We start from the raw sequence: 13,543 nt of genomic DNA on the forward strand, positions 1-13,543 counted from the left end.
GTGATCATTTTGTTTCAGTACCAATAATGAACACATAAAACTGTTAAAAAATCCTTTCGGTGTTTACAAAAGTATCCCACCGAAGGAAATCTACAACTGGAAGGGGTGTATTGGAAAATTTGTAAATTAAGCATTTGTTAAAGTTATGAACTTTGAATTCTTTCTTAGAAATGCCTGTGCCAATCCGGTTATGGCAATCGTGAGAGGGTTGTTGTGCGTACGGCAAGATACGATAAGAATATGATTTCAAAAGTGCAATTCATGTATAAAATGCCCTTAAAGATAGGAAATATCTGTTTTGCAACGATGTACTATCCGGCTTTTGGCCGTGTGTAGAGTACAGGTGTCCTTGGTGATGCAGACAGACATGAGTGCATGTTGCCGGTGAGAAATCAGCAGCCTGATATATACTGAAAACCTTGACACGAGTGATACACAAAAGATAACCCAAGTAGTTATCGTTCCTCACCTACAACATTCTCCCTATGCCTGTCTGCACCGATAGCTCTGCATCACACCACACCGAGGTAGTTTACAAACGCTTGAAGACATATTCATTTGAGACGGGGATGGTGAAGCGGAACTCACTTTAATGTCGACAGCAGTGCCAGTCTTCGTCTTCGCCTTCCTCGGCGTTGTCGTCGCAGAGAGACCCAATATCGTATTCATCGTAGCGGATGATCTAGGTAAAGTCTAGAGATAGAAAACCTGCTTCTTCTTGCATTTGTACAAATTGTTGTAGTTTCGATTTGTTTGTATGTTCAACTTAACATAGACGTTGTTCCAATAGGTTTCACACAACCAATAACTGATGGCAGAACATCAAAAACAAGAAAATGGTTTTTCAACAGATATGGGTATGAATTTTTTGTAGTGTTTGGCAGTGTTTTGAAGACTGTTTTAAGTGCCTTTTGATAATGTTTGATAAATACTAGGCTTCAAGTCCATACTTTGATTTTTCCCCCGGCTTTGAGTTGATCTGGCCAGTATGATCGTTGGAAACAAGGACAATGAGTTGAGTGCAACAACAGTATCCTTATGTATGTCCCCGTTCCAGCTACCATGTGAGTACCACACCCGTTTGAAGTTCTCTGAGCGTTTCACAAAATTATATCTCTTCCAGGAAGTCAATACCCAACATCACAGGCCAATATGTTTGTTTCCAGCGCCCCAAGTAACCAAGAGCACAAGCCGTTCACAATGAATGCAATCTCAAAGGTGTCGGGCGAACAGTCTGTTGCTGATAGCGGTTGTCCGTTATCTGTCAGTGCACTGTGGTAATCTTAAACTGCACTGGTTAACAAATCTGGGCCACTGTGCAACTGCTCAGGTGCAAGTGTTGGTGGCTAATTCTTTTTTGTCCCCCAAAGGATTTGGTCTTGATATATCTAACTGCATGTATGACGTCAGACGACGAATGTTCGACAGACTTTACTGCTTCACCTCATTGGTGTCGGAATGTTATTCTTTGTTGGTCTGTATAAAACCCATACTGCCGGAGGACTAATTATTATGAAATGCAAGTTAAGTAACGTTTTAAAAACGTAACACAAATGCAACGGTCGACAAAAAATGACCAAACAATTCTTTCTTAGCAACCACCTTCTATACAGATGCATGATGTAAACTGCATTGGACAGGTCAAATTCACAACGAAATAAGTAATCATTAGTGCTGCCTGCATTGGACAGATCAAATTCACAACGAAATAGGTAATCATTAGTGCTGCCAAACAGCAACGGGACTGGGATGAGAGTTTCCCAAGTTGCAGTACCAAAACCATGCTTTGGGTCAAGGTCAATGGTACATCACATTTATATCGTGAATGGTTAAAACTCTGACCATACATGCAAAACCTCTACGGCGAAAAGAAAGAGTCAGTCTGAGGTTAGGTGTTATTCGACGCCATTCGTTTTGGAGGACCTACACCTGGAGTTCGTGTTGCTTGGCTGAGGTAAGTGCTCGCTGCCATACAAGATCCATGACGACCCAGAAGTTGTAGAAATGGTGGGACACTCGGATGAAAATGTCTTCAGTAATCATGGGTCCCAAGACATGCAACCTTTTCAGCATAGAACATAGTTGTCCCAGGACGATGTGTTTTGTTTTGGTTTAATCTGTATTTGTGTTTTAAACACCTGCCATTAGATTTTCAAAGTGTCAAAGTCTCTTTCGCCCGTGACTTTACTGGGCTAATAACATTTCAGGTCTGTAAGAATACGTTGGTTGCAGGCTGGAACGATGTTGGCTTCCGGAACGGTGACTTACTGACACCTAACATGGACAGAATGGCGCGAGAAGGCGTGATACTAGACAGGAACTACGTGCAGCCGCTTTGCAGTCCGTGAGTGATTCTAGAATATATTTCACAACAGTATTCAAACATCCTACTTTAAACTATCCGATTCGTAAGGTTTATGCGAAGTTAGTGTATTAAATTGCATGTGATTCTTTTGTAAACCGTTGATGGTGAACGTCAATACCCAAACATGCACTTCGTTGTACAAAGAAATAATGCCTGACAGTTCATTACGAATGTCGTATGTTTCAGATCCCGAAGTGCCTTTATGTCTGCGGTTTATCCCTTCAAATCTGGCCTTCAAGTAAGTACTGGCAGGAGATTGGAGGTAGTGAGTGACTTACGTGTTACGCCTCTTTATGTTAAAGTATGGCGTACTTGTACAAGTTAATTATAGTCTGTTTGTGATTACCCCCTTCTAATACAAACAAATAATAGCTATTTGAAATTATGATCGTTTGTTAAACAACTCCCATCCTCAGTCGAATAATCTTCCGAGATATAAATGTTCAATTAGCAAGGCAAGATTATGCGGATTCGAAATCTTCACTTCACTATATTCGAATTACCTTTTGGTTTAAACTGAGATTCATCGGCACAGTTTCACTGCAAACAGCCTTAACATCCTACTCGGCATCTATGTGTCGTTCGAAGCCAGGAGACCCGTGAAGGTCCCGGGGTAGAATAGGCCTTCAGCAACACATGCTTCCCATAAAAGCCGACTATGCGTCTCGTAAGAGGCGACTAACGGGATCGGGTGGTCAAACTCCCTGAGCAGTATACATTCAGTCGGGTAACATATTTGCCATTCGTCTGCTCAGAGCTATCTGACAAACATGTTACTGAATTGAAAACAGCTGTGGGAACTATTCTTAAGAAACAGCCCGTCATGGCATTCAGGGAAGTCGTTCGTGCTGAAAAGGTGTTTTGCAGCAAGTGTAACATATCGTGAAATACGCAGAACGTGACGTGCCTTCAGTGGTATTAATCAATTGGAGACAATCCATTTGCAGTGATGAGTAATGTTCCTCCATCACTGTTGCTGTCTCCCCATTCATCAACACTTCATGAACCCTTCTCTGAGGACGCCTGTAGACCATTCAACCACCACTAGACCTGAACATGTGGAACTTGTGAACAGTACTATAGTCTTTTGTCCTGGGCGCTGTTTTACAAAGCAACCTTAGGGCTAAGACTACCTTACGTCTATGTTAAGGTATGGGAGTGGCGGTCACCTAAGATCGCTTTGTACAACGGCACCCTGAATCTTAAACATTGTCTATAACACCCCAGGGAAGCTTATCGTTGACGTGGAAGCACAACTTGGCTTATTGCTGTATATTAGGGTTGGATGTTATGCTCCTTCATACGATTGCATTCTACCGTTATCCTTTCTAAACGAAGGGATTTCTGAGGCGGTCACATAACAATTTTCAATTTCACCGATGCCGTTCTTGTATTCAGCACATCCAGGGTAGGCGCTGATTACTAGCAAGTCAGTACATTAGCTTCATTTACAGTTAAACATATATGTTTTATGATAAGCTGCTATATAAAGTCAGTGTGCGCTTTTTAGGAGCCATTACATAAGACTGCAACACGGCAAATTGCCTCGTAGATTGAGAGTTATCTCCCTTTGCAGCATCAGTTGACAGATAAGAATCAGGCTATGTGTTTCCCACTAAACTACACACGTTTCCTCAAGAGCTGAAGAAGTTAGGATATGCAACTCACATGGTGGGAAGGTGACTCGTGTCAAACATCATGCGGTTTTGTCATGCAGTACTCGTTTTCTAGTTCACTTCATGCACCTGAGTTCACATATTGTACCCAGAACTAATCTTCATCCCCATCAAGACGAGACACAGTCATCATCTCGATACCGTCAAATCACAGCAACGATTTGTGGTAGATTAGTTCCCCTCTGGCAAACCACTGAAAAGAAAGTCAATATTAAAATGTCTGACACAACCTGATGCACACGTGGTAATAGTAACCTCCCTTTACAGCACGACGTCATTGAAAACGCACAGGCTGTTTGTTTCCCTCTAAACTACACCATTCTCCCACAAGAGCTGAAGAAACTCGGCTACGCCACTCATATAGTCGGCAAGTGAGTACACCATCCTAACACGTCACCAGAAATCACGTCAAACGAGTCATGCATATTTTCTAGGCTTAAATGACCAATGGGGTTTCATCGCATAATCTTGGAATTTGAGTTACGCCAATATTTCTCATTCTTTACACACCAGTGATAACGAGGTTCAGGGATCATTCCATGTAATATCCACCAATCTATAATAACCCCTCATTCACTTCAGATGGCATCTTGGTTTCTGTGACTGGGACTGCACTCCAACCTACAGAGGCTTCGATACCTTCTTCGGATATTACAATGCAATGGAAGATCATTACTTTCATAATACTAGTAAGTTCAAAACCACAAAAATCAAGTTATTTCAACTAGAGCCACGTCATCAAAGACGTCCCACTCGATGTGCTGTGTTGCGTCAAATCTGCACAAAAGAAACATATGACCGTGTGTTCGCATCGATTATATTTTCAAGGCTTGTCAGGACCATACCCGTGCATCTGGTATTTGCCCATGTGGTGAACGACCATGCCGCACTTGTCACTGTATCTACGGTGATGTTGGCAACGTGCGTTTCCAGCATCCCAACATGGTGGCAGGTAGGTCCCTTGGCGATTCTTTCCCTCGAAACGTCATCCACGTGTATACAATCAAAATTATTTAGCAAACTGATAAACCTTGATTGTGCAAATACATTGCATTCTGTGAATATGCTGATTATTGTCCATGTGTTGAAGGAGAAGCACTTTAAAAATCGGACAAGGATGTCGGTAACCCAAAGTCGTGATGCCAATGCATTTGCAACACCAAGGATGCTAAACAAGTTTGATTGTATACACGTATAAGACTGCTAATTGGACGGAATTATCGCCATGTTGGGATACTGGTAACGTACCAGCGTTACCTTAGGTACATGATTTGTGGCCAAACTCCAAACTCTGCTCACACACCTTGACATTACTGAAATACTGTTCAAAGAGGAGTTCACCCCTGGTTAAACTCATTCATTGGCAAGGGCGGGTCCAGGCATTTGTGTATAAGGATCGGATAGATGGATGGAGGATGACGAGTACTCTGCTAGTGTTAGGATGTAGGTAAACCGCACGAGGGACTGAAACAGGTCGACACATGACGTGTCGGACACAAGTTCGGGACTTTCGGCTGCAGTCACTCCTGATTTGAAAACCTACATGTCTGTCCAGTTATTATCGTTGCCGATTTTGTGTTTTACTATGTTACAAATACTGGAGTAAGGTTTCCTTCGGAACGATAAAATCTGCTACGCAACAAAATGGATAGAACTGAAATTAATTATCGTCGAGAATCCAATGTCCGTGTTTAATGGTTTACTTGCATAGTCACATGTATGTTTCAGCCGGGTTTTTAGACTTCAGGAATAATAAAGAAGCGGAATGGGATTACCAAGGACAATACTCTGGGGTGAGACATCACTACGTGAATCTGAGTAAAACGAAAGCATATCAATTGTAAGATGTTATGTAAACATTACGTACAAACCGTTTCATCCAAACATCTGTGACTACCTGTCTTCTGACCAAAACACCTGTGAAGATCTGGAGTAGGATAAGTGTTCAGCAACCTATGCTTCCCACAAGAGGCGACTATTCTCGTAAAACGGGACTGATGGGATCGGGAGGTCAGACTCGTTGATTTGGCTGACACATGTCATCGGATCCCAGTTGTGCAGATCGATGTTCATGCTGATGATCGCTGGTTTGTCTGGTTGGGACTCGGTTATATACAAACCGCCGCGAAAAGGTGTAATATTGTTGAGTGCGGCGTAAAATTAAACTCCGTCACATAAATGTCCCTTATTTCCTTTCTTGCACAAAACAATGCCAGACGGTTGACACAGCGATAGAAGTACTGCGAAGTTTTGGGATGTGAACCGCTGACAGACCAGTAAGGCCACTGCTGAACGACATCAGGCCATATTTTTGTTTGTCTGTTCGTTGTTTAACGCCGAACTCTGCAACATGATTCGCAATGTTCTAGTTATGTGGTGCCCATTTTTATAGGCTGAGAGACGTAGAATTAATAGGCTGATATAACTTATACAACTATTTTCGGAGATCATTGTGTTGTATGTTGTACTTTGATCTTCCTGTTGTCTCCTTTCCAGTGGATTTTCACGGAGAAAATCTTGGATGTTATCAGCGCCCATGATAAGGACCAACCACTGTTCCTGTATCTGCCATTCCAGAACGTCCACGCTCCAACAGAGGTGAGACTTTCCCACAATCTGATGATTAGGGAACAGATATATTTGGGTTAAATCGAAGTTTCAAGTGTTTTTTATTTTTGGAAATCTGTATGAGTAAGGTTGTCTCATAAGATTCTCATATTGTACGTTAAAGATCTTATTTAGCTGATGTTTAACATTATTTGTGTGTCATTCCCCTTTTTATGACGAATAAGTCAAAGAAGTTATTCCTCAGGTGTGTCTCATAGTTATACAAAATTAATGTCAATCCCATTTAAAGCAAAACATTCACAACCAGTTGTTATACTTTTATTTGGTATACATACACGTTGCACACATTATTCACCTGTTATCGGATCCAGATTTTATTTACCTGCTTGTAGTTCGGATCACATTCAGTACACTCTGAACTGCAGGTACCCAAGATATATGAAGACAGGTTCCCACATGTTGTGAACGCCGGGAGGCGTGTGTTCAGTGGTGAGTACCAGCCTCGTGATGACATGTCACCAGACTGTGGAATCCTGGAAGGGACATTGGTGCATTGTTGCGTTGTTGCTCTCTCGAAATCAAGCAAAAAGTGGCAAAATTAACCACAGCGCGTCAGTACGACGTTTCGGCCTTTTGTCGCGTTGTCGTGTTGTCGCACTTTGGTTAATGTTGCCTCGTTTTGCTTGATTTGGAGAGGGCGACAACGCGACAATGCGACAACAGGTCAATGTCCCTTCTAGAATTCCATACCAGACATACCATACCAACATACCATACCAACATACCATACCAACATACCATACCAACATACCATACCAACATAGGATAACCTAGTCATGAGACTTCTAGAGTCGCATCGCATCTATGACGTTGCATCTTCCCGCTCACAGTTACTCCCTTACACGTATAAGGAGACATTTGTCATGATCCCTTGTGAGAACACCACATTTTCAGCTCTATGTGAGCTTTAGTCCTTCTTCTCAGTGAAGTAAGCCTGATTTAACTGATTTTAAGGGCTGATTTAACTGAATAGAGAAGTGTAAGTAAGTTAAAGTTTTAAGACGCATCGGCATTATTTGTGACATCTAGCGATGAGATCAAGGATGGGATGCGTTGCATATTTCTGCTCAAAAACCGATTAGATAAAACTATTCAACATGACCTTCCGTCTGATTTCATGTGTCTGTAATACTGTGCAGTGATTCGGTTTTATGAGACATAGCTACCAATGTTAGTCATCCGCGTGATGCATCATATCAACATCCGTCAACCTTACAGGGATGGTGAACGCCCTTGATGAAGCTATAGGGAACGTGACCGACGCCTTGAAGAAGAAAGGACTGTACAATAACACGTTGTTCCTGTTTACAGCCGATGTAGGTCATCACGTTTGTTAATTAACGTAGTAATCTGAATATTCTAGCAATATGAACTGTTACTGTAAATATATATATTAAACCAGACAAACACAGCCATAATGTAGAGTGTCATCTGACGGCACCATATATGCCTTTTATCAAGCGTTATGCACGAACCTGTTTGGCTTGCTGTTCTTCCGATATTTTCAGACTGGTTCCAATCCAAAATGTATATGTTTGTAAAAAAAACCCGCCCCGGTAACCTTTGTCTTTGCGCAATGTGCTGAACAGAGCACGGCGTCAAGGTGCAGGGTCGTCTTGAGTATATTTGTGTCTGGTAAAAACTTGATACACCTGTCACCATGTGTCAGTTACGTCTTTCTCAATAGCTCGGGGACGGTGTCAGCATTACCATTTTATAAACCCTCTGATTGAATTCTAGTCTATACACGACTCCCTAGCAAATATGCTATTGTTTAAATTATATTCAATACAGAGAAAATACTTTGATAGTCGACAGAGCGTAAGGAACATTTTTGTTATTTTGAGACTGTACCAGAACTGAGAGAAACATTATTTGTGGGTGCCATATTCACGACAGCATGTGACATGCTGTACAATTTGTCATTTATGTTGCAAATGGTGAAACGTGGACGCTTGTTGCAGAATGGAGGTGAAATATTCAGCTACGGCAACAACTGGCCCCTGAGAGGAGGCAAACACTCTCTGTGGGAGGGGGGTACGAGGGTGACGGCGTTCATGTCGGGGGCAGGACTCCAGAAGACAGGCTACACGTATGACGGGTACGATAGCTTCTCAGGTGTCAAAGAAGACTTAGAAATCAGACAGCTAACTGGTGTCTTCGTCTCGTCGAACACCCTGTTTAACTGAAAAATAGTGTTCGGACTCATGTGCTATTGCAAACCAAGCATGTCGTTCTGACAGTGACATAAACATTTAAACAGTGGTTCTGCAGTAATGCTTCATACTGAAAGCTTCAGATGAACAAATGATTCATGTTAGATCAGAAAACTTTGTTGTGCCTTCCCTAAACTATGTCACTTCCTATACAGGATGATCCACGCTGTTGACTGGATGCCCACTTTGCTTTCCGCCGCCGGGGGAACGCCGGGTAAGCGTCATGAAATATTCTGCACTCATCAAATAAAAATGGGGAAGACGAAATGTTAAGTTTGATTACAATAATGATAAAGAAGATAAGTGTTGACAACAAACAGAATGTAGTTCTGTAAAACTGAAAACTACTACTGGAAGTTCTGTTAGCCTTGCCAGTAGTAATGCAAGTTCTCGCCAGTACTTTGGTCTATGTTGCAGTGACCGACAGAGATGGAATAGATCAGTGGGACTCTATCAGGAATGGCCTCCCGTCAAAGAGAACCGAGTTCGTCTACAATCTGGACTATCTTGTCATACCAATGCAAGGTCAAGCTGGCATAAGGTAAGGGCTGGATATACATCACGGGAAGGCGGTAAATGGTACAGAAACTGAAGGACGCAAGAAAGACTTTTTCTTCACTTTAAATTGGAAAGTAAGTACGTTTATTGATTATCAAAGGGAAGCTGACTGAAGAACAACCAGCAGCTGTAATTAATTCCAAATAAAGTTATATTTTATAATACAACAATTTCAAGTATTCTTTGAGTACTTAATAATCGTTACTAATCGCTCATCAGTGTATTAGATCAATAGTCCCAAGTAAGGATTCGTTCCTCTTCTAGCAATCTCTTCTCACGATCTAAGGGAAGGGAACAAGTCCAATAAAAGACACGAACGGCAATGTGACGAAATCCATGCAGATTCGCTACTTAGTGACTAACATTCTATGCCACAGAAATATTTTGCAGTCACTCTGTAGTTTATCTCATGTTCTTTTTAAGGATGGGCAATTACAAATTGTTGCTTGGCTACCCTGGACAGCAAGATGGTTGGCACCGCCCCATGAACAACACTAAAGATGATATCTATGAACAGACAGTATATGACCTTGACCCTGACAAAGTACAATTATTTGACGTAATAGGTGCGTATCTATTCTCACACCACCATGTTACAGTAAGTTACTTGTCCACACACCTGGTAACAGATGTGGCAAATATCTAATTGAACGTAACAGGGAACTGACGAGATAGGGTGATGAGGGGCGCTGACTTGGCTTTTGCTCACGATGTCAATATCTTAACCTAAACATGTACTCACCAATGACTTTCCTCTATCCAGCGGACCCCACAGAGAGACATGAACTGTCTGCTCAACTCCCAGACGTTGTTGCCAAACTGAAGTCTCGTCTTCTAGAGTACCGGAAACAGATGGTCCCTGCCAACTACCCCAAAAATGACCCAAAGGGTAACCCCAGGAATTTTGGCAACGCTTGGACACCTGGCTGGTGCAAACAATAACGTGTTTTGTAACGGTCGTACACGAGTTTGTCATTCTGAAATTGGGATGTCAAATAATTTCACGCGGTCTTGTTAAATTCCATTGTTTACTTTATTCGTTTAATCATTAACTGATCCTTCGTTACAACTCTGACTTTACATGTGTGTCCTGGATGTGTTGCATCGTTTTCTGGACTTAGTTACCTGGCTCACGTCGAGTCAGGAAGGACACTTGCAAATAAAAATGACAAATGTATTTGTATATCCATGTTGCTTGATATAAAAGGTTTTATAACCGGCCTGGTGAATGTGTGTAATCCGCCTTACGGTCACAAAATAGCCAAATTTGTTCTCAGATTCCAAATCGCTAAAGGTCACACAACAACGTAAAACACACGTTTGCAGATTCTGTTACCTTTCGGTATGCACTTACCGAAACAACTCATCAAAAATGCCAATTCAGCCTATAAAGTTGGAAAAAACGCGATGGAAAAGAGTTCGGAGTTCAAACGATTCACTATTCCTCCAGTGCTGTGGCAAAAAGTGGTTTCAACAGCTATTCTGCGCATGCGCAATGTGTAGGTTCGCGGAGGTTGAAACAGTACATGCCTGCCCGGAGTATGAGGTCGTGAGCAGTAGTCTAATCTTGGTTGTGTACATAACCAAGTACATAATCTACTCGTGCGATGAAGAAAACAAACCAAAACAAAAAAAAAAATGAAAAAACAAACAAACCCGAAACAAAACAAACAAACAAAAAAAACCAACAACAAACAAACAAAACAAAGTAAGAAAAAAACAACCCACAAAGCAAAGCAAACTTCAAGCAAAAACATGGTGATTGTGATAAGCAGACTCTGTCACAGAGAAAACTCAAGTCTGGTTTATTGACACCTATATGTCTGCCTGCCTGTCTGCTAATGACAATATGCAACGCACAACTTCAGTGACTGAACATTTGCAATTTGAAATTAGCACCTATCGTGCTTAGCAGCCGTAAAGAGCCGGCTAAGCGTATCGGCAAGTGAACCAGTGTCCAATGACAGGGCGTCATTACACATGAACACAGTCACCGGCCCTGACTGGGTTCGGTATCGCGGTTGCTTCGTTTTGAAGGAGGTAAAAAAATGCAAAATTTGGAAACATACAAAATTTTGCACATTTGATTTGTGATTATATGCTTATAATTTTGTTTATTTGTTGTTGTTTTTTCACAATCGGCAATAACTGTGTTTTAATTATGTATGATGTTTTGATCGCTTCTGTCGTTGATTTTTGGCCATGTGTACAAGGGTGAATCACAACGGAACTTGGAACGGAGTACAAATTACATGCCAACTTACTTTGCTTTGCCAGGTCTCTAGGTCTCCAGGTGTGCTAAAACACATTGCCCATGTGCAGCACAGTAACTAATTACGATACTGAAGCTACATGGACATATTCACTCCATTCTTCCTTGTTTTGGTGCTTATCAAATGTTTATCTCATCTCAACAACAACACATTTCGATAGGCTATATATAACGCGTTATACACGACAGAAAATAAAATCTCAGCCTTACAATATTATGCAAACTTTTTAAGGCCAAACGGCTCAAATGGCTGAAGCCCTTTTCTGTTTCTCACATTTGTCGAAAGAGGCTGACAACTTGTTGAAGGGAAGTACTTGGTGACACTGTGAAAACGTGTCCGCTTAAATAACACTGCATGTATTATGCTTAACCAGACACTTTTTGGTAGAAACTGAATCAGGTCATGTGATGCTTCCTGTCAAAGGCTTGAGCATTTGTGAAATTAGGATAATGTAATCCCAGGCACACCCCACAGCCAACATTTTGTTTCTGTACCGATACTGTGAACTCAAAAAACTGTTAAGTTATACCTTCTATGTTTATAAAAGTATCCCCACCCATGGAAATTCACAACTGAAAGGGTGAAAATAAGAATTTACTTTGTAAATAAACCATGTGTTAAAGTCATCAACTGTTGAATTCTTTCTTAGAAATGTCTGTGCAAATCCGATCATAGCAATCGTGAAAAAGGTAATAGTGCATACTGTAATATACGATAAGAAAATGATGACAAATGCATAAAATGTACCTAACTAAAGGAAGTATCAGGAACCGCACGCAAATCCGGCCATAGCACGTATTCCCTATCGAATAATGTTTTTTTCAACCATGTACTATCCGGTTTTTAGCCGTGTGTAGAGCACAGGTGCACTTGGTGATGCATTGTGACCCAAATAGCTACTGAAGTAGTATTAATAACGTCGCTACGTTACAGCCCACAGTCAGCTGTTGCCTTCCGTCGATAATTAATTCAGATTCTCACACATTAAAACCCTATGGTTATGCTCTATCTTTTCATTCTGCTCCAACGAGTGATTCGTATGGCGTGGTAAGTTGTGAGATGTTGCACAGGTCTGCATGGCTAAACACCGTGTCTTTAATGACGAATCTTTTAGTCTGTATTCAACTATTATGTTTAAAGCTTGTATCTGTCTGTCCCATATCTGTAAACGTGGGATGATGAAAGGTTTGATCCTGTTCTCACAATGACTGTGTCACCCGTTCTCTGTCTGTCTTATCTGCTGGAATGTACAACAGTGTTTAATCCTGACTCCATTTCCTGGACACATTGACCCCATTGTCACCTTATCTCGGACCACCTGTGTAGTGTTGTACACATAGCGTTTACGTGAAATTGGAATGTCGGAGGTCGACCACTGGAGGACATAAGCACTTGTTTGCTTTAACCCTGAGTCAGTGTCAGTATACTGGGGTACTTATATTACACTGGTAAGCTCGGTGTCAGAATATTGTGTCTGTGTGGGTTATGTCTGTTACACTTGTCAGCTCGGAGTCAGAATACTGTGTCTTATTGGGATATCCATGTTACAATGGTCAACTCGTTGTCAATATACTGTGTCTGCATGGGATATCTATGTTACAATGGTCAACTCGTTGTCAGTATACTGTGCCTCAGTGGGGTATCTATATTACACTTATCAACTCGGTGTCAATATACTGTGTCTGAGTGGGGTATCTATGTTACACTGGTCAGTTCGGAATCAATATACCTTGTCTAAGTGGGGTATCTATGTTACATTGGTATGTTCGGAGTCGGAATACTGTGTGTGAGTGGGTTATGTCTGTTACAATATATATATATTATGGT

The 13,543-nt window shown here is 41.4% G+C and overlaps 1 protein-coding gene across 1 annotated transcript; it reads left to right on the forward strand.

Annotated features, from left to right (window-relative positions):
* The first annotated feature begins 442 nt into the window (after window positions 1–442).
* On the forward strand, window positions 443–10,664 carry LOC137267883 (arylsulfatase B-like). The gene is made up of 14 exons (XM_067802327.1): window positions 443–686; window positions 2,233–2,344; window positions 2,552–2,603; window positions 4,309–4,412; window positions 4,624–4,730; window positions 5,770–5,834; window positions 6,538–6,639; window positions 7,035–7,098; window positions 7,888–7,985; window positions 8,634–8,770; window positions 9,041–9,099; window positions 9,303–9,426; window positions 9,867–10,009; window positions 10,207–10,664. Exons 1-14 carry the CDS (start codon window positions 593–595, stop codon window positions 10,383–10,385), a joined length of 1,440 nt encoding a protein of 479 aa, XP_067658428.1. The 5' UTR covers window positions 443–592; the 3' UTR covers window positions 10,386–10,664.
* The last annotated feature ends 2,879 nt before the right edge of the window (window positions 10,665–13,543 follow it).

This window comes from Haliotis asinina, chromosome 16 (genome assembly GCF_037392515.1).
Source record: "Haliotis asinina isolate JCU_RB_2024 chromosome 16, JCU_Hal_asi_v2, whole genome shotgun sequence".
Classification (NCBI taxonomy): Eukaryota; Metazoa; Mollusca; class Gastropoda; order Lepetellida; family Haliotidae; genus Haliotis; species Haliotis asinina.

Coding starts and splice junctions, on each gene's coding strand:
- LOC137267883 (XM_067802327.1), top strand. CDS start 593: ATGTCGACAGCAGTGCCAGTCTTCGTCTTCGCCTTCCTCGGCGTTGTC. Junction 2,604..4,308: donor CCTTCAAATCTGGCCTTCAA/GTAAGTACTGGC, acceptor CTCCCTTTACAG/CACGACGTCATTGAAAACGC. Junction 5,835..6,537: donor ACCAAGGACAATACTCTGGG/GTGAGACATCAC, acceptor TCTCCTTTCCAG/TGGATTTTCACGGAGAAAAT.